A 20,935-nucleotide genomic window follows, 5' to 3' on the forward strand; every position below is an offset into this window, starting at 1 on the left:
AGTTTTTATTTCATTTTGAAAGAATATTTGGGGGATAATTGTAAAAATGTCAATGTGGTGTAACCGGTCTGTGTCAATTGGTGTAACTAGTATTTGTTTTAAATGAAAATATAAATATATTCATAAAAAAGTGGAATAAAATATAATCATCTAGTTTAGTGTAATATGATTTTTTACATCATTTTTCAAAGATTATTTAGAAACAGAGCTGTTTTCAGCATATGTCCGGACAAATTACAAAAATGCATTAAAATTTACATTTAGAAATAACTAATAAAATGTATTTTCGTGTGATATTTTAAAATTATTATTATTATTATTATTTTTGATGATTACGCTTAAATGCCATCAGGGTGGATAAAATATTTAATATTTCTCATTCTTTGGCGCAATTGGCGGTTACACCATTTGACATTTTCAAGTCCATTCTATCTGGTACAAATGTAATTTTTAATTGCATAAAATCAACATAAAATACACTATGTGCATTCAAATATACCTGATGCATGCTTTTGAAACAATTTTTAAAGATTTTTGAATTTCTCATCTTGCCAAACCGTTTTTGTCACTGACCCATTTACTAAATCACAAGTTGTACCTGTTAACATTAGTTAATGCACAGTGAACTAACATGAACAGTATTGGCCTTAACTGACATAAAGATTAAAACTGTATTGCTTATTGTTAGTTAATGTTAGCTAATGCATTTACTAATGTTAACAAATACAACCTTATTGTAAAGGGTAATTGTTTTTTTATACCATTGCATCACGTTCTTTAATTAAAATAACTTGTGCATGCCGGTTTATGTTGACTGCTAAGTCATTTCAAATGCTAAGTCATTTCCTAAAAACACCCTGTTACCCTGCAGAGGAAAAACAGGTTCTGAGAATGGATGGATGTATGGATTTTAACATCAAAATTTATATTTGAATAATTGTGATATATCGTCTGATATATAATATTTAATACATTGTTGCTGGATTAACTCAACTTGTGTATGGTTTAACCAGTTCTCGCCATGAATATAGCCATAGATGCTGGAATGACATAAAGAATAAATAAACAAACAATACAGTGTTGCTATAGATCCACCACATGGCCTTTATGGTTTCGTAAATCTTTCTGAACGAGCTGCGTGTTATCTTGAGGACGTGCTGATGTGTTTCAGCAGACATGCTTGTGTAGAAGAAAATTTTCTCTTTGATCCAACGTCATTACGTCTTTTGACATCTGCCATCGTTTTTTATTTTCCCTCTCATTACCAGGAAAGACGAGGCCAAACAGATCCGACTGCTTTCACAGGATTGTTTTGATCATTTTTACATCACTAAATACTGCTTTATTTTACCGTAAAAGAAGTAGTTTCTCTAGATTTATTATAGTTTCATCTTCTCTATAGAGATAGAGCTGGCTATATTGTAGGAGAGTCATGTTATGGGCTACACTATGCAGCGATATACTAAATTAAACGGTATTACAATAGGGGAGAGCGGGGCACAACCTAACATTAGATTTTTTTTTGTTTGATTTAATTATATTTTTACACAAGCAACACACACATCTCTGCTACAAATGACCATTTGAAGTTTGTTTCTATTGCTTACCATTCTTGGACCATTACACCAAACATGACAGAAGTGCAAACGTTACAAATTACCCCATAGGTGGGGTTAATTGTTACCGGCAGGGGGTTAGTTGTAACACTTGCTAAAAATTAAGTTAGCAGGCAAATATTTCAATACTACACTAGTCAACATTTGAAGTGGATCAAAAAAAATTAATCAAAGTTGTTCAAAGACAAGAATGGGTGTTGGGAATTGGTTTTAAGACAACTTTTATGAAAGGTTTTGATCCACTTCAAATGTTGACTAGTATTTTGTCTATATACTTGAAGTGGATATTGTTTATATATCTGTCTATAGTAGACGGGTATCCACACTGTATTTATTCATCCAGCCCTTTTCTTACAATAGTTCAATTATAAATGGATACAAATGTATGAATATGTGAGAAAAAGCAGCACAATTATGACAAAAACTTTTTTTATATGTGACCTAGTCTGTTATAACCATACTAAAGTCTCAAAATCTGATTTTAGCCATTAATTTCATTATGATTTTAATCTTTGACGTGACCTTATTCAATTAATATTAAACATATCAACAAAGATACATTTTAATACGCAATTTTTTGACAAGACAGGTATATTTATTTCTTGGCAGCCAGCAATCATTTGTGTGTAGCCTATTTAAAACAACAGCAAGAATTACGCTAATAATAGCGGTTTTCATATCGTAAGTGCTGAGGGGTTAGTTAAAGTGTATGTTGCAGGTTAACCACCACTTAAAGACCACTTTTTTTACGTTTTTGTTATTAACGGTTTTTTTAACGCAATTCTGCGATGACGTCACGTTGGGGAGAAGTGGAGAAAGACTCAGCCAGAGCCATAGAGATAGATGAGACATTTATTGCTGTTTAATACTTACGTATATAATTTGGAAATCATATATACATCGTAGGAAATATATAATGTGTTATACTGCAAAGTTACCTTGCTAATTATTATTTATGATATATGTGGAGATAAATAATACTTCGCAAATCTGCTGATTTGATCCATTCATGTCCTGACCACCAGACTAGAGATTTTTAAACATCCTTAATCCACACTTACTAGTCTATCAAATAATATCTCAAATATATTGTTTTGTGAAATAAAAGGATGCTTTGTTAAATTGTTTATGCGATTATAACGAATCACACGATCATTTTATACGCAGCAGCAGTCAGCAGCTGCAGCACACTCGGATCCGACCGCATACATACTGTAATAAACAGGCGTTCGGCGGCTTTTTACATCACGACAGGCTTTGAGGAGGAACCGCTCATTGATCACCGTATTTTTATAAATCCTGTACATGTTTGGACCTGCCGAACAGGTTGAGCACTTATATACTTTATTGAGCAGAGAGGCTGCCTGCACAGTTTGACCAGCGGGCTGCGGGAACCGGCCGCACATCACGCCGCCAGACGGTGTTGCTAATATAACTCGAAATGTATAACTATTATCAGATCGGCCCGGGAAAGTCCCGACTCTCTCAATTGCCATTCCGCTACTGGCTGTAAGAAAGTGAGTGCGTTTGGGTCGCTTGTCCCCGCGAACAGACGTGACGTGCTTCACTCACCTTCCAGGATTAGAGACATGCTGCCAAAACTGTTTGTGCTGAAGATCGCATAAAGTTACACCCATTTCAGGCAGGATCATGGACCCCCTCAAGCCAGCATGCACGAGTATGTTAATTGTTTGTTTACTTTCTACACGAAGATATGCTAACCTTATGCTATCTGGCTGTCTGCCTATCTCTCTATACTAGCCTATCCATCTGTCTGTCTGTCTATCTATCTGTCTATCTATCTATCTTATCTATCTATCTATCTATCTATCTATCTTTCTATGTATCTATCTATCTATCTATCTATCTATGTATGTATGTATGTATGTATTTATCTATTATCTGCGCTATCAGAACTGTACTTTACTCGTCTTTCTATAGTCATTCTCAATGGTCTCAAGGCGGCTTTGGTCAATTCTCTCCCCAGCGTGACGTCATACAGTGCGTTGTGAGGGAAATGAGAATCATTGCAAATTGCTGTACTTTTTCATACTTTTTCGGGTTTTGTGATACCCAACAACATAAAATACAATGGATAACAGTTTAAATGTTTATTATCAACAAGCAAATTGCACAAATTCGTTGAAAAATTTTACCTGCAAAACGCCCTTTAAAGGTGGAGTCCATGATGTTTGAAAGCCAATGTTGATATTTGAAATCACCTAAACAAACACGCCCCTACCCCAATAGAATCTGGACCTTCTGTTGATAGACCCGCCCCACACATACGCAACCCGGCATTTGATTTGATTTGATTGGCTATAAGTGTGTTTTGGTAGTCGTCCCGTCTCCTTTTCCAACACGTTTTTCAAACATCGTGGACTCCGCCTTTAACACAGCGTTACAATTAACCCCGCTGGGTGAAAATATTTTCGATACCAAAAAAGTTGCTAAGAGCTGCAGACATATTTTTAAACGATGTTATGTTTTAGTCAACAAGACACTGATTAATATGACAATACATTGGTTTTTCTTACCCCGGATTTCCACCGACTGCGGAGCGGCTGTAGATCGGCACCGCTGCGTTACGGCTCCGCACTCCGCCGTCCGCCAATACCCACCAGTTCCAAATTTGTTGCAGAGCGACTGCGTGCGGAAGTGACGAGGACCCATGAGGTCTCGCAAATGCATGTGATGATCGCGCGATACATAGTTCTGTCTCTGCCCATTATGCCGTTAAATTATGACGTTTTTACAAACCAGCCCAGATCACAACACGAGATCTCGCGTAGACAGAGCAGTACATCAAATCCATCCAAAATCAAAAAATAAGAAGGCTGCTAAAACATTTATTTATGCTCTATCTTTAATGTATTTATTTGAAACTCCCTCTGGCTCTGTTCCTGTCTATTATTTGTTGTTTCTGTATTAATTACTTTATTTGTGTGTGTTTGTAATGTTTGTATTGCAAAGATTTAATACAAAAAAACACAAGTTCTCGCGAATTCAGGTATGATCACGCGATAAAGTCATGGCTCCGCCCTGCGGAGCTGTCCGGCATCCGTCAAAAATAGAAGCTCTGCGTATTTGTGCCGGAGGGCTGCGGATGGCCGGAGCTGTGACGGATTCGGAGCGCAGTCAGTGGAAATACACACATTGACTTGAATGGAGACCGATTGACTCCGCCGCCGTTCCGCAGCGGATCCGCAGCCGTTCCGCAGCGGATCCGCAGCCGTTCCGCAGTCGGTGGAAATCCGGGGTCACACACCCAGCTTAGAAACCGAAAAAAACATTCGATGAAAAAAATTACTTACATGCCACTCATTCATCAATAACTCTCTGGAAAAACATTATACATTTACAATAATTTGCATAAGATCGTCTTTTGGCAGTGTGAAAAAAATACGGAAAAAAAAACCAAATCGCTCAACCCTGTGCAACAATCTAAACGGTCCGTGTTACAACTAACCCTGCATTAGTTTTTGCCCTGCCCACCCCTACTTTATACTATACTACACTTCTTTGCAGTGATATCGTTGTGATGTTTTTTATATGGTACAGTATAATACTTTTCTGGATTGCATACAGTTAATACAGTTGCATACAGTTGTTCTGTGCAATATTAACATACTAGGCAAGCTGTGTTGGGCTTAACTTACTAACTATGATAGCTATGACTTCATAGATAACTATAAAGACACAAATCTGTGTGCAGAGCACTAGCAGAGATTTCTCCTAATGCTGCTTCTGGTGCTTTACCGCGGTACAGACAGGGTATAGTGAGTTTGTCATCTGGGAACGGGCGCAGTGACAAAATTACTCTGTGGTTTGACCTGAATTCAGAACAAATAGGCAAATGCGAGACAGGTTGTGAATAATGAGGGAATATGTTTGTGTCATTGTTGGTTTATGGACGCTGTAAAATAAAACCCTAAAAGTCATGTGCAGGATTGCAGTGATGGTAATAGACATGTATCACTATAATCAAACATTTGACATACTTAACTTATAACTTATAATAATTCTGGTTTAATGATAGTGTGTGTATAAAATTTGGTCTAATAATTTAAGAGTTAAACCAGTGCAGGCTGGAAAAGCTTTTCGATTGTGTTCTGAAAACAAACTCGCTCTTTGTTCCTTTAGTTTTGTCTTCTGGCCTACTTTTAGCTTCATACATCATTTGCAGTCTGAGGGCGAGACTGGGGAAGTCTACCTTTATAAAGCATCGCCTATAAATAAGACATGGATATGTATCATTGTAAACAATAACGTCTGTACTGTACTGACTGTCTGAGTGTGAGCTTGTTTATGAATTATTTGAGACCGTTATGTTGGGTTTGTACGAGTTTTGGGGTCACAAACAGACCGCTAGGGCTGATGGAGAGGAAAACAGAAGCACTAAACCTCACTAACTAAACTAAACTAAACCTCAGCAGGATTCGGTGACGCCCTGAGGTTTGTTTTCATGTGAAGCACAGCCTGTGTGTTGTGGGTTATGTATGTGTGTTTGTTGGGTACAAAATTTATATGGATAGGAAAACGTGGGAAAAGATTCATAAATGGATCAAACAATTAAAATAACATACACGAAATACACTGTTTATTCACATCTTTTATGTATATCATTAATTTTAGCATGAGCTTTAGGACATATATAAGTAGTCACATTTATAGGGCTGTTTTACAGGTTGCATTGTTTCAAAACAGCTTTACAGAAACATTGGAAAATTATTAAATTTATACTACTATGTCCGTTCATGTGGAGTTAAGTACAACGTATTGTGTGTATATATATATATATGTGCAGTGGCAAGAAAAACTATGTGAACCCCTAGGAATGAACTGGTTTTCTACAGTGATTTGCCATAAAATGTTATCTGATCCTCATGTAGGTCACGACAATAAACAAACACGATGTGCATAAGCTGACAAGATATAAATAATTCTAGTTTCTTGTGTCTTTTTTGGAAACACCCATTAAACATTCACAGTGCTGGAGGAAAATGTAAGTGAGCCCATGGACTAATTACTTTATTGAAAGCTTTTTTTGTCAGAAGCTGGCAAACTGGAGTTCAATTAATAAAATGAGTTTAAATGTGTGGTTTATATTGATATTAAGACACTCACACATTTTAAGATTGCTGTCTTTAAGAAGCATCAGCTCTTCTGAACCATGCTCTTATAAAGATATCTGATCAATAGATGTTGCACTCCATAAGGCTGAAAAGGGATACAAAACAATCTCAAAATGTTTAGACCTCCATCAGTCTACAATTAGACAAATTGTCTATAAATTGAGACAGTTAAATACTGTAGCTACCCTTCCTAGAAGTGGGCGCACAGTCAAGATGACTCCTAAGACACCATGCAGAATACTCAATGAAGTAAAGAAGAACCCACGAGTAACAGCTAAAGGCTTGAAGACATCATTGGATCGGACACACAGCTCTGTTCCTGAGTCTACCATACGCAAGTCTTTGGACAGGCATGATGTCTATGACAGTACACCACGGAGGAAGCCGCTGCTCTCCCGAAAAACATTGCTGTGAGACTGAAGTTTGCAAAAGAGCACCTTGGCAAACCCCAGTGCTACTGGGAAAATATTTTATGGATTGATGAAACAAAAGTTGAATTTTTTGGGAAAAATTTTATGGCGCAAAATGGGCACAGCTTACCAACATCAAAACATCATCCCAACAGTGAAGTATGGTGGAGGGAACATCATGATTTGGGCTTGCTTTGCTGCCTCATGGCCCAGACCACTTGCCATCATCGAGGGTAAAATGAATTGAGTTAAAATAAAAAATCCTACAGGATAATGTGAGGGTGGCTGTCCACCAGTTGAAGCTCAGTAGAAGTTAGTTGATGCACTACAGACTGGCTTAAGAAAAACAAAATGCGCCATTTGGAGTGGCCTAGTCAAAGCCCAGACCTTAACCTCCGGAATGACCTCAAGAGAGCGGTTCACACCAGACATCCTACAAATGTGTCTGAGTTAAAGCGGTTTTGTAAAGGGGAATGAGCAAAAATTGCTTCTGAACGATGAGCAGGTCTGATTCAGAACTACTGAAAGCGCTTGCTTGAAATATTTGCTGCCAAATCAGGCTCAACAAGCTGTTAAATCCAAGGGTTCACCTACATCTTCCACCAGCACTATGAATGTTCAATGGGAGTTCCCAAAAAAGACAAAAGAAACTAGAACTATTTGTGTGTTGTCACCTTATGCACATTGTGTTTGTTTATTGTTGTGACCTAGATGAGGATCAGATCACATTTTATGGCGAATCACAGTAGAAAAGCAGTTTATTCCTAGGGGTTCACATACTTTTTCTTGCCACTGTATATGTATATGTATATGTGTATACATTCATTTATTTCTCAGTCCGCCACAAAATTAAAATTAACCACCACAAAAAGATGTTTGCACATCGCGTTTATTACCACCTCAGTCTCACATGAGTTTCTGTGCAAACACCTGTGGTGTCAGTCGACGCGCTCCGCCGAGCCTCATTTTAGTTGCATTTAAGCATATATGCGGACGTGCGAGCCGCGAATGTGCCGCCACAAACTACAAGTCTGGAAAAAAAAACAGTTCCTGATTATAGTGTTCCTGATTCTCAACCTGTGGATGTTTTTATCGCTAAAAGGGAGTTTGGGAACTTACAGGAAAGCACAAATGACAACATGTTAGGTAAAGCTAATCTTTTAAATTATAGCGATGACGCTGGTAGTGACGATTCTCTCAGACCAATCAGTGATCTACAGTGTTTTCGCCTCACATTTTGGTATCAGCTCGGCTCGCTTGGAACCCCAACCGAGGTGGTACTAAAAAAAGTATGGGGTACTTCGTACTGCACCCAATGAAAAAGCCCCCAAAAGTAACCTGACCCGACCCAAACCGTGGGGTACTATGGAATGGAAAAGCGCCATTATATGAACCCTTTGGGCACAAAGGTGTACTTTTTTAAAGGTTACCGCCCTTGTGATAGCGTTTGTACCTTTTTCTGATAGCGTACTGATCTGGAGTACTTTAGGTTTTTAATATTGAGTTTCTATACAGTTTCTGGAAATTATCTGTATGAAAAAAGATTATAAATATCCTCAACTGTCACATACGCATCTTCCACATACACATAGCTTTGTGTACTATACTTACTGTTTGTTCTTTAGACAAAATGTTAAAAGCTATCTCATTTGCAAGTTGCTAAATAAATAAATAAATAAATGTATATGATTGCTACCATTTCATTAAAAAATCCCGATAATATACTCACCCACATCTCATCCAAGATGTCTTTCTTTATTCAGTTGAGAAGAAATTACGTTTTTTGAGGAAAATATTCCACGATTTTTCTCCATTTAGTAGACTGAAAGTACTTTTTTTTATGAAGATTGTTTTGTTAGATAAAACCCGTATGCCTCTATGTTATGTATGTTAACAGTATGTATTTGTGTATACAAATAATGATAAATCCAGTCTAAATTTGATACATGTACTAGGGGTATTTGGCCAGAAAAAAGTTGAAGACCTCTGCTTTAAAGGCGAGGTGCATGATTTTTTAAACGCACTTTGGAAGAGGGAGTTGGGCCGAGTACCAAAACACACTTGTAGCCAATCAGCAGTAAGGGGCGTGTCTACTTATCGACTTCATTGCCTAGCTTGCATATGTGTTGGGCAGGTTCATCAAGAGAAAGTCCAGATCCTATTCGGTTAGGGGCGTATTTGTTTAGGTGATTTAAAATGTCAACATTGGCTTTCAGAGATCATGCACCCCGCCTTTAAGTGGATTACACATTAAGGGAATATTCCATTTTCTTAAAAGGAAAATCCAGATAATTTACTCACCACCATGTCATCCAAAATGTTGATGTCTGTCTTTGTTCAGTCGAGAAGAAATTATGTTTTTTGAGTAAAACATTGCAGGATTTTTCTCATTTTAATGGACTTTAATAGACACCAACAATTAACACTTAACTCAACACGTAACAGTTTTTTTCAACAGAGTTTCAAAGGACTATAAACAATCCCAAACGAGGCATAAGGGTCTTATCTAGCAAAACGATTGTCATTTTTGACAAGAAAAAAAAAAAATGCTCTTTTAAACTTTTTGTCTAGGTCCGGTCCTGCGCGACCTAACGTAAATGCGTAGTGACGTAGGGAGGTCACGTGTTACATATATAAAACGCACATTTGCGGACCATTGTAAACAATAAGCTCACACAAAGACATTAATAAGTATCAGTTGACATACAACAACGTAGGAACGGTGCTCTTTCTCCAAACTTGTAAACACTGGGGCGGAGTTTCGCGTTCGTCTTCTGTGACCTCTTGACGTCATGACGTATTGCGTTGGGTCACGCTGGCGCATCACGACCGGATCTCGACAAGAAGTTGTGCTTTAAAAGTGTATATTTGTTATTTTTCTTGTCAAAAATGACAATCGTTTTGCTAGATAAGACGCTTATTCCTCGTTTGGGATTGTTTATAGTCCTTTGAAACTCCGTTGAAAAAAACTGTTACGTGTTGAGTTAAGTATTAAATGTTTGGCTCTATTAAAGTCCATTAAAATGAGAAAAATCCTGCAATGTTTTCCTCAAAAAACATAATTTCTTCTCGACTGAACAAATAAAGACATCAACATTTTGGATGACATGATGGTGAGTAAATTATTTGGATTTTTCTTTTAAGAAAATGGAATATTCCTTTAAGACTGAAACAAAGTCTTAAAGGGATAGTTCACCCAAAAATAAAAATTCTGTCATTATTTACTCATCCTCGTGTTGTTCTAAACCTGTATGAGTTTTTTTATTTTGATGAACATGATATTTTGATAAATGATGATAAGCACACAGTTGATGGTACCCATTAAATTTCATCGTATTTGTTTTTCCTACTATGGAAGTCAATGGTTACAACCAGCTGTGTGCTTAACATCATTTATCAAAATATATTGTTTTGTTTTCATCAGAAGAAATAAACTCTTACAACATGAGGATGAGAAAATGAATTTTCATTTTTAGGTGAACTATCCCTTTAATATGTCAGACATCTAACTGCTCAATATCTAAAGGTTTGTTAAAGTCCCGTCTGTTTTAAATCTTACTGTCAATCTGTGTTTCGGTGTAGACGAGAGATGATTTCCTCGGACAAGTGGATGTTCCTCTACATCAGATCCCGGTGAGTGTCAATGGTTAATTTATGATGTGTATTAAACGCTTATTTGTTCCCGCATATGTTTTGTTTAATCTCCAGATTTGTTTAATTTAATTTTGACGTTGGCTGTTATTTTTAGAAGGTCTGCCTCATGTCTTTAGAGGCGCTCCCATTTTAACATGAATAACATTGTAAAATAAGTCTTGAGTAGCTCAGTTGCAGCTCATTATGAGTCACAGTGACATTAAAGTTTAACATTAACACTCTTTCTTTATGTGTGTGCGTGTTCATAAACAGTGAGTCTGAAACCATGTTTTTACCATTGCTAACAAATAATGTAAAATAGAGCTAAAGTTTTATTGAATGTCACATTGAAATGCAAGCTAGCAGCTGATATTTCAATATTTTTGTCCACAGACAGAAAATCCAAACAACGAAAGACCCTACACGTTCAAGGACTTTCTGTTGCACCCGAGAAGGTTAGCGGAAATTTTTACTGCTGTTTTTATCACTTGGATACCTGCATGTTTTCCTCCAAACCCGGTTTCAAATCCATTGTTGCCGATAAGCCCTTTGACCCACTATGATGTCATGTGGACTGTTGTCATCTGAAACATGTACATATCAACACGCTTGATACAGTTGAGTTTTGTGCCTTTGATGTTGATCTACCGTTGTTGTATCTCTTATCATGCAGTCACAAGTCAAGGGTGAAAGGTCATCTCCGACTGAAAATGACTTACCTCCCCAAGAACAGCGATGCAGAGGATGACCCAACTGAACAGATTGAAAATTCGGATGTAAGCATACCTCAAAATTTTACTTGCATGCACCAATGCCAGCTTCTTCTACACTAATGTATAGGTGCCTTTATGAACACAAAAGAAGATATTTTGATAAATGATGGTAAGCACACAGCTGATTGTAACCTTTGACTTACAATCAGCTGTGTGCTTACCATCATTTATCAATATATCTTCTTTTGTGTTCTTCAGAAAAAAGAAATTCATACAGGTTTACAACAACATGAGGATGAGAAAATTAAGACATTATTTTCATTTTTTGGGTGAACTAACTCTTTAACCATGACTGTATTGATCCTCAGGGGTTTGGACGCAAGAGTAGTGATCTGTAAATTGCCTCCCAGTTCAATGACCGGTAACATAACTCTAGTCTGATGAACAGATGGGTGATTAAACCCTAAATGGGTTACTGTACTCATTAGCGCATTAAACCTGTAACTCACTACGTTTACATGCACCCCATAATGCAATTTTGGTACACACAAATTTTGCAAAGACAATTTGACACCTGTAAACACAATACTTCGATCAGAATAATGCAATTATGCTCATAATCAGTGTTGGGGGTAACGCATTACAAGTAACGTGCATTACGTAATAATATTATTTTTTTGAGTAACGAGTAAAGTAACACATTACTTTTTAAATATACACATTAATATTTAAGTTAGTTTTAAAAAAAACGTAATGCAAGTTACTTTTAGTTTAATTATTTCGATAAAAAAATTTATGTACTTGATTAAAGTGAACGTAGTCACATTATGCACTCTATATGTGTACACGCCTGTATGGGAACAGTTTGAGTCAGAAACTGAGATGGAAGGCCAGCGCTTGACATTTTTGTGATGAAATATGCAATTTCTGAATGCAGAACTTTTCAGTCATAAAAACACCTGCAAGGTCTAAAACAGTGGTTTTCAATTCCAGTCCTCGGGCCCCCCCTCCCAGAATGTTTTAGATGTCTCCCTACACGAAACACCCGATTTCACTCATCGGCTCCTCAATTAACACACTAACGAGCTGATGATCTGAATCAGGTGTTTCATATATGGAGACATCCAAAACGCTCCGGGAGGGGGGGCCGAGGACTGGAACCGAAAACCACTGGTCTAAAAGAAATCAAGCCTTAGCCAAGAAAAAGTAATGCAAAAGTAACTAAAAAGTAATGTAATCATTACTTTGCATGAAAAGTAACACAATTAGTTACTTTTTTGGGGAGTAACTTAATGTTAATGCATTACTTTTAAAAGTAACTTTCCCCAACACTGCTCATAATCGCAGTAAGCATTATCGTATTAAAATCTATTTTTACCTTAGACATAGATTCATGAATTTAGAATAATGAAATGCGTCTATAGGAACGTGTTTGTCATTTAAAAAGTACCTGTTACGTTGCTAAATACAATGTTATTTTTTGTACTTGGTATAATACAATGTGTTCGCGTGGTTTATGCTTTAAAAAAGCATTATTTTACACATACTGTACATGTTTGTTGCTCCTCTATGCCCTGCCTTCCTAAAACGCGTTCATTTTGTACAAAGCTCATCGTTCTGAAAGGTGCAGTGTTTTCTGATTGGCCAGCTTACCAGTGCATTGTGATTGGCCTGAATACCTCTGACATCAGGAAAATGTGATGCTCCTTACCGTATTTGAAAGATCAGCTCGCAATGCAATAATGACAGGAGTTAATATTATCTTTACTACCTTATTAATGGGTCATTCTACAGAAACGTCCACTTTTGGTATGGCAAGATGTCTTAAAATGTATTTATTTTTCTAACATTTAAACTTAGACCACATTATTAGATTACTCTTTGACTTTATGAGTACACATAAATGACAGCTTATTGATTTGTTATTTTTTGTGTGCATGTACTTAAAGACTGCATACACAATGTTTTTTGTCACTGGTGTTACCTTACTTCTTTAGCAATATGAAAGGTGTTTATGAATTTTTTTTCAGCTTTAAAGCTTAATTGTTAAGTGTAGCAGAATTTAATAATTTAAAATTATCATCATGTCACATGTGAAAGATTTTATTTAATGTGAAAGAAAAAAACACAGTAACACAACAAATAACCAGTCAGTGGTGTAACTGATCTTCACTGCTGTTACCCATAAGGAAGGTAACACCAGTGACAATTTTCATGAAAACTGCATTTTATAAAATGACTGCTGCAAAGTATCAAACCACATGTTGTCAATCATTGTATACTCACTAAATTAAGTAGTTTAATCCAATTGTATTCTAGTTTTTTGCAATTCCCAAACAATAAAGGATATCATACCGGTAACTTAAACTAAAAGCTTCATGTGAAATCATGAGATAAATGAGAAGATTTCTGATAACTGAAAAGAGACAGTGGACTTACCATGGGCTTCTCTTCATAGATTTCCAGCAAAGTGAAAGAAGAAAGTCAAGTGATGTCATCATTGTGATTTTTATTTCAAAATAAAAGCTTTTGTTAAATGGTAACACCAGTGACACAACTCCAGGGGACCACTACTTTCATTATATATTTTATAATATTTATTTAGCATTTTGCTTTTTAATGCAATTAACATAGTATATTTGATAGTTATGGACACATTATTGTATTTTAAATGGAAGAAAACACTGTTTTTGATCTCAAAATAAAGCATTTCCCTCTGTACATAACTATGGGGACGAGCACTTCTGTGGTGCTTGGAATTCTAATTAATTAATAAAAATAAAATATTGTTACATTGATGGCTCAAGAAGGTGTAATTGTTCAAATAACATATTGTTTCTTTTTAAATTACAAAAAATTGTAACCCTAAAGTGTTTTTTTAAGTGTAATATTTCTGTAAAGGCTAGGGACAGAAAATTTGACATTTCCGTAGAATGACCCTAATACGAGCCGAATCTGATCCAGAAAATGCACGTCAACAGGCAGAGGAAGTAAACTGTTTCCGTGAATCCGTGTATTCGTTGTAGTCTAAGAAAAGAGATTTAAGTTGGAAACGATAAGCCGCTCATTATCGTTTACTTTGGGATTTGTACCTTTTGCATGTCGTTAACATATACTAATACACACTTACACGCCAAAGGAAATGTAAAATTGTGAGTCGGATAATAGGTGCTCTTTAATGTAAATATATTAAAATATGTGTGATCTTTGGGGTCAAATGTCATGAACATGAAGGAGATTTTATACACATTTATGACAATTGTCATTAAGTGTAATTTGTTCAATTATGTAATTTTTAAAGGTATAGTTCACCCAAAAATGAAAATTCTGTCTGCATTTACTCACCCTTATGTTGTTACAAACCTGTATACATTTCTTTGTTCTGATAAACACAAGGAAGATGTTTTGAGAAATGTTTGTAACCAAACCATTTGTGGACCCTATTCACATCCATAGTAGGAAAAAATAATACTATGGAAGTAAATGGGGTCCACAAACGGTTTGGTTACAAACATTTCTCAAAATATCTTCTTTTGTGTTAATCAGAACAAAGAAATGTATACAGGTTTGTAACAACATAAGGGTGAGTTGAAATTTTATTTTTGGGTGAACTATAACTTTAATGCATGGCATTGTTTGAGATGTCTTTGTTATGACAACTTGACATAAACCAATAACTTGTCATAAATTTGTCACAAACATGACATAGTAGAATAATTATCAAACCTAAGAAACTAGCTTTATGGGTTAACATTACATTAAACTTTCATTTAAATGTCATTAAGTGTTAATACTCTGTCAAATAATTTTAAATCCCTTAACAAAATGCAACACGTCAAAATATTATTGTCATGATTCACAGGGAAGGGGACCCAAGTGCAGGTAGAGGTGAACTCAAACGGGTTTATTAACAAAAGAAAACAAAGGCCCACGTAGGGGGAAAACAACATCACATAAACAGATGACACTACAGACGAGACTTGACTAACTTGACTATGACTAACAAACTTGACTATAAACTTTGACTAAACAGATTGAGTTGCCACAAACAGCAACGGTCAAAACATACAAAACGATCCAGCACAGGACAGAACACACTTGGGCCTTAAATAAGACAACTAAACAAGACAACGAGGGAAGGACAGTTGAGGGGAGTTAAAGGGATAGTTCACTTTAAAATGAAAATTCTGTCATCATTTACTCATCCTCATGTTGTTCTAAACCTGTATGAATTTCTTTTTTCTGAAAAGAAGATATTTTGAGAAATGATGGTAAATACACGGCAGTAAGTGACCATAGACTTCCATAGTAGGAATAAAAAAAATGATGGAATTTAATGGGTACCATCAACTGTGTGCTTACCATCATTTATCAAAATATTTTCTTAGTAATTTATCACAATACTTCCAAAATATTTTTTTCCTACTATAGAAGTCAATGGTCACCCACTGCTGTGTGTTTACCATCATTTCTCAAAATATCTTCTTTTGTATTCATCAGAAAAAAGAAATTCATACAGGTTTAGAACAACATGAGGATGAGTAAATGATGACAGAATTTTCATTTTAAAGTGAACTATCCCTTTAACCAATAATGAATTATTAACGAGGAGACAAGGGGGCGGGGACATAAACGAGACACAGCAGCACACGACCCAAACAAAATGATTATTATTATTGGATGATTGATTTTATTTCTTAAACACCTGGAGGAAATAAAAATAATAAAAATAATGAACTGAAGAATATTTATGATGCCGTTATAAAACTATTTGACAGAGTATTAACACTTAATGACATTTTAATGACAAATTATATTTTTACCACTATATATAATTATTTTTATTATTATTTATTTTATTGCACAAATGCAAGAATTATACAAAGATTTATACATAAATATACAACTCACAACAAGTGGAAAACAAATGAACATACATTAAAATGTAAAATAAAAAAGGGTCATGCCAGTGGTAAATTACAACAATTTAAAGTAACAAAAAGATTTATAGCTCTTTCTTGCTTTTTTGTTCTCGATTTTGTCTAATGTAGTACCATAATTATTCACATGAATATGATATTTTCCAATTAAAATCTTTGTATAAGGAAGCACATCGTACTTTTGGAATCAACAATGTGTACATCATACAGATCAATTTGTATACAAATTCCACACAACCTAGAATGAAGTTAGACACATCCACCCAAAACATTTTTCAATATTTTCATGGAAACGTACAAGCACCTCTTTGACGGGGTAAGTTTGTACCACTATAGTTGAGGTCAAGAAAAATATTCATGACAGTGTTATAAAACTATTTGACACTTAATGACATTTTAATGACAAATTAAATTTGTATCACGGGTAAAAAGTGGTCAGTTTTTATAACAAAGACATCTCAAACAGTGTCATCTTTGCATTAAAAATAACATAATTAAACGAATGACAGTTGCCACAAACATGCATAAAATCTCCTTCATGTTCATGATACATGTCATGTCATGATTATGAAGGTGTCATGTCAGTCTTATGAACACCCCCTTAAGTAAAATGAGTACCAAATCAGCCTCAGCACAGGAACACAAGATATGTTTGTTTAAAGTTAAAACACAATTGTTTAAAACTTATAACACCTATATAAACAACAGTGCTGTGTTGTTAAACATTACTCAGTTGAATGGTTTAATGTTGTGTGTTTCAGCCTAGTTGGGAGTTTCTGGAGTCTCCTGAGTTGTGTGGTCCTCATAATCCTCATCAGCTGCCTGTGCTGCCCCCTGGCTGGGAGGAGAGGCAGGACAACCTGGGACGAACTTACTACGTCAATCATGAAAGCAGGACCACTCAGTGGCACAGACCCACTATACAGTAATGATCCCGTATTTTTATTCTCGCACACACAAACACAATAATCAAAATGTACAAAATCAACATACACAAAATAAACATATGCAACAAACATGAGTATTTTTAAACTTGTTTTAGATCTTAAATAAAAACAATAAGATTGTGATTTGTCTTTAAAGGGTCAGGATAGCTGTTTCAAATAAACAGTGATGGCTTTTGTGTAGTTTTCATAAGCACAAACTATAAACAGATTGTCTTCAGATCTTCTCCAGCTGCTCTGTGTTTATCTGGCATTTCTGCGTGTTTGTTTGAGTATTAAAGTTTCTGTTCTGTCTCACAGAAACAGTCAGAGAGATGATGAGCGGAGACAGGACACAAATACAGAGTCTCAGCGGGCGTTTCTCACACGAAGACAAATATCTGAACATGAAGAGAGCCGTGAACGCAGAGAGTCGCCGGAGGTATTCACACACGCTCACACAAACGCATAGACTCGCACTAGCATACTCACACACGCACGACATTCTGACGCACATTCATCTACACATCCAACAGACTGACACAAATAACAAATTGTGTGTGTTGTAGAGTTGGGAGATCATACCAGCAGATGAGTCCACGCTGTATAGCCTCAGCGAGCGCTCGCCTCCACCTCCTCACTCCCCGTTGGAGTTTACAGGATTCTGTGAGGAGTTCAACAGACTGCAGCCCGGGACCGACAGACGCACGTCGCTCACGGTATCACACACACACCAACACAAAGCCGTCAAAATAAAAATACTCACCAAATGAGAAGAAATTTATTTTGGCAACTAAAGTGCCAATTGGTTACCGACCTTATCTGTCATGATCTGTCAAAAAGTTTATTTTAAGCATACATTAAGATATTACATTGTTCAAACTCCTTGGGTAAATCATTAATGTACAAGCTAATTGGGCCCAATATTGACCCTTGTGGTACACCAGTTGATAGACCTACTAAATTTCGAATTACAATTATCAATTTTTATTAATTGAGAACGAGAAGAAAGATAAAACCATTAAAATCATATAATTTATGCAATAGATTATTATGGCTTATATTGTCTCATGCTTTCTGTATATCAAGAGCTTATTCAATTTTGCAAATGTCGACAAGATTATTTTCTATTTAGGTTTAGCACAAGCGCAATGTAGATACCTCAAATGTTGCAAAACACTTTTTGAAAAGTAGCTTTAACGCAAATTCACGTGGTGTCGCATTATAGATAATCAGCACATGCAACCTCCAAAGGGCACAACAGCATCTTTAAAAATTTGCGTTGAATTGCTGCTTTGTTCATATTAATTTATTTCTTTATTATTATAATTTATTAAAGGATTAGTCCATTTTCTTACAAAAAAAAATCCAGATAATTTACTCACCACCATGTCATCCTAAATGTTGATGTCTTTCTTTGTTCAGTCGAGAAGAAATTATGTTTTTTTGAGGAAAACATTCCAGGATTTTTCTCATTTTAATGGACCCCAACACGTAACAGTTTTAATGCAATTTAAAATTGCAGTTTCAAAGGACTCTAAACGATCCCAAGCGAGGCATAAGGGTCTTATCTAGCAAAACGATTGTCATTTTTGACAAGAAAAATAAAAAATATGCACTTTTAAACCCCAACTTCTCGTATATCTCCAGTCATGTGATGCGCCAGCGCGACCTCACGCAATACGTCATCACGTCAATAGGTCATGGAGGACGTATGCGAAACTCCGCCCCTGTGTTTACAAGTGTGGAGAAAGAGGACCGTTCCGAAGTTGTTGTATGTGAATTGATACTAATTAATGTCTTTGTGTCAGTTTATTGTTTAAAATGGTCCACAAATGTGCATTTCATATATGTAACACGTGACCTTTCCACGTCATTACGCAATTACGTGAGGTCACGCTGGCTTGTCACAGGACCGGAGATAGATGAGAAGTTGTGGTTTAAAAGTGCATATTTTTTATTTTTCTGGTCAAAAATGACAATCGTTTTGCTAGATAAGACCCTTATATTTAAAATACATTAAAACTGTTACGTGTTGGTGTCCATTAAAGTCCATTAAAATGAGAAAAATCTAGAAAAGTTTTCTTCAAAAAACATAATTTCTTCTCGACTAAACAAAGAAAGACATCAACATTTTGGATGACATGGTGGTGAGTAAATTATCTGGATTTTTTTTAAGAAAATGGACTAATCCTTTAAACCTAAATCATAACCACTTTCCCCGCCATTGATGAGTTATCTTGTCAATTAAGAGAAAACATTTGCATAAAGCCCGGGATACATTGCACGATTTTTTGCAAAGATTGGCACCGTGAAACAATCGTCACGATTTCTGTGATTGTGGCTCTTTATCGGTGGTCCTATATCGTACAGTGAGAGAGGTTCAAAGACAGACGTTCTTCCGGTCTTACGTCCAAAGATAGCCTACGATAGTTTTCTAAAAGTGTCAGAAATTCAGTATGATCAACGCACAGTGTTACACCCAACACTGTTGACAACAAAACAGTGCAAAAACTGGATGGAAAATGGCTTATGATGCTGTTTTCACCAAACAGAAAAGAAAGTAAATAAATAATTTAATTGTTTATATATATACACTTTATAGGATGCGTTAACAAAAATAAATGTGTTTATGCTTCATTGCTACAATGTTTGGCTTAATGTTACATATTGTAAAAACATTGGAAAGAAATGTAAAATGGTTTATGTTTGTTTATGTCACTGCATTGTTTTTCATGCAGATTAAATGTATTTATTTAATATGACAGTATGGTTAAGTGTTGTGTTGATATCAGCCGCAGGGTCACGGCAGTCGTAGAGGAAGTGGACAGAATCTTACTGTTGAAGAGCATCCCATTCATCCTGTGGTAAGACTGATGACATATTCATGTGTATATCTGCCTGAAACAGCTGGATGTAAAGTGTTTTACTCTGTTTCTCTCTCCTCTTATGGTGTATAATCTCTCCCACAAACTTTGCATGCCCTGAACATCGTAAGGGGCTGATCACAGTTGCAAGCATCTTTTTTAAATGACTTTCTATGGCTGTGAGCGTTATGCGCGCTGTTTATCTGTGCTTAATGCCTCGGGTTTTGGCCTCCTAAACGTGCTTGGTGTGATCTTCCTTAATGCATCACCTTACCTGATAAGGACTGTGTGTGTGTCACAAACTGCTTATAGATGCTATTTATGATCTTTAACACATTGGTTGTTTTTTACTCACCGCGTTTCATTCCCTTCGGTTAAGTTGTGTATGCTAAGTGTCGACTAGCCATACAAAATTGACGCATACCTATATATTGATAGTTGAAGACCCAGCATCAATTGCTCTCTCTCTTGGTCTCTCTCTCTCTCTCTCTCTCTGTAGATAATGCCCACCTCTGCTGGTTTGCCTCCGGGATGGGAAGAAAAGCAGGACAGTAAGGGGAGAATTTATTTTGTCAATCACAACAGCAGAACTACCACCTGGACACGACCACTCATTCAGGTACACCATCTGCTGTCATCTTGGGTGCATAAACAGAAATTGTGGTGTTCATAAGCAATAGTTTCTACTTTTCAGGGTT

The 20,935-nt window shown here is 36.1% G+C and overlaps 1 protein-coding gene across 2 annotated transcripts in view; it reads left to right on the forward strand.

The window, feature by feature from the left end:
• Positions 1–20,935, forward strand: part of nedd4a (NEDD4 E3 ubiquitin protein ligase a) — a 52,918-nt gene that overhangs the window by 18,284 nt on the left and 13,699 nt on the right. For both annotated transcript variants that reach the window (XM_055174961.2, XM_055174960.2), the window contains 8 exons: positions 10,744–10,794; positions 11,188–11,249; positions 11,468–11,570; positions 17,209–17,372; positions 17,692–17,812; positions 17,940–18,089; positions 20,166–20,237; positions 20,737–20,856. In XM_055174961.2, coding sequence (XP_055030936.2) covers positions 10,744–10,794; positions 11,188–11,249; positions 11,468–11,570; positions 17,209–17,372; positions 17,692–17,812; positions 17,940–18,089; positions 20,166–20,237; positions 20,737–20,856 — 843 coding nt within the window. The remainder of the gene's footprint in view (positions 1–10,743; positions 10,795–11,187; positions 11,250–11,467; positions 11,571–17,208; positions 17,373–17,691; positions 17,813–17,939; positions 18,090–20,165; positions 20,238–20,736; positions 20,857–20,935) is intronic.

Source organism: Misgurnus anguillicaudatus, chromosome 15, assembly GCF_027580225.2.
Source record: "Misgurnus anguillicaudatus chromosome 15, ASM2758022v2, whole genome shotgun sequence".
In the NCBI taxonomy this organism is placed as follows: Eukaryota; Metazoa; Chordata; class Actinopteri; order Cypriniformes; family Cobitidae; genus Misgurnus; species Misgurnus anguillicaudatus.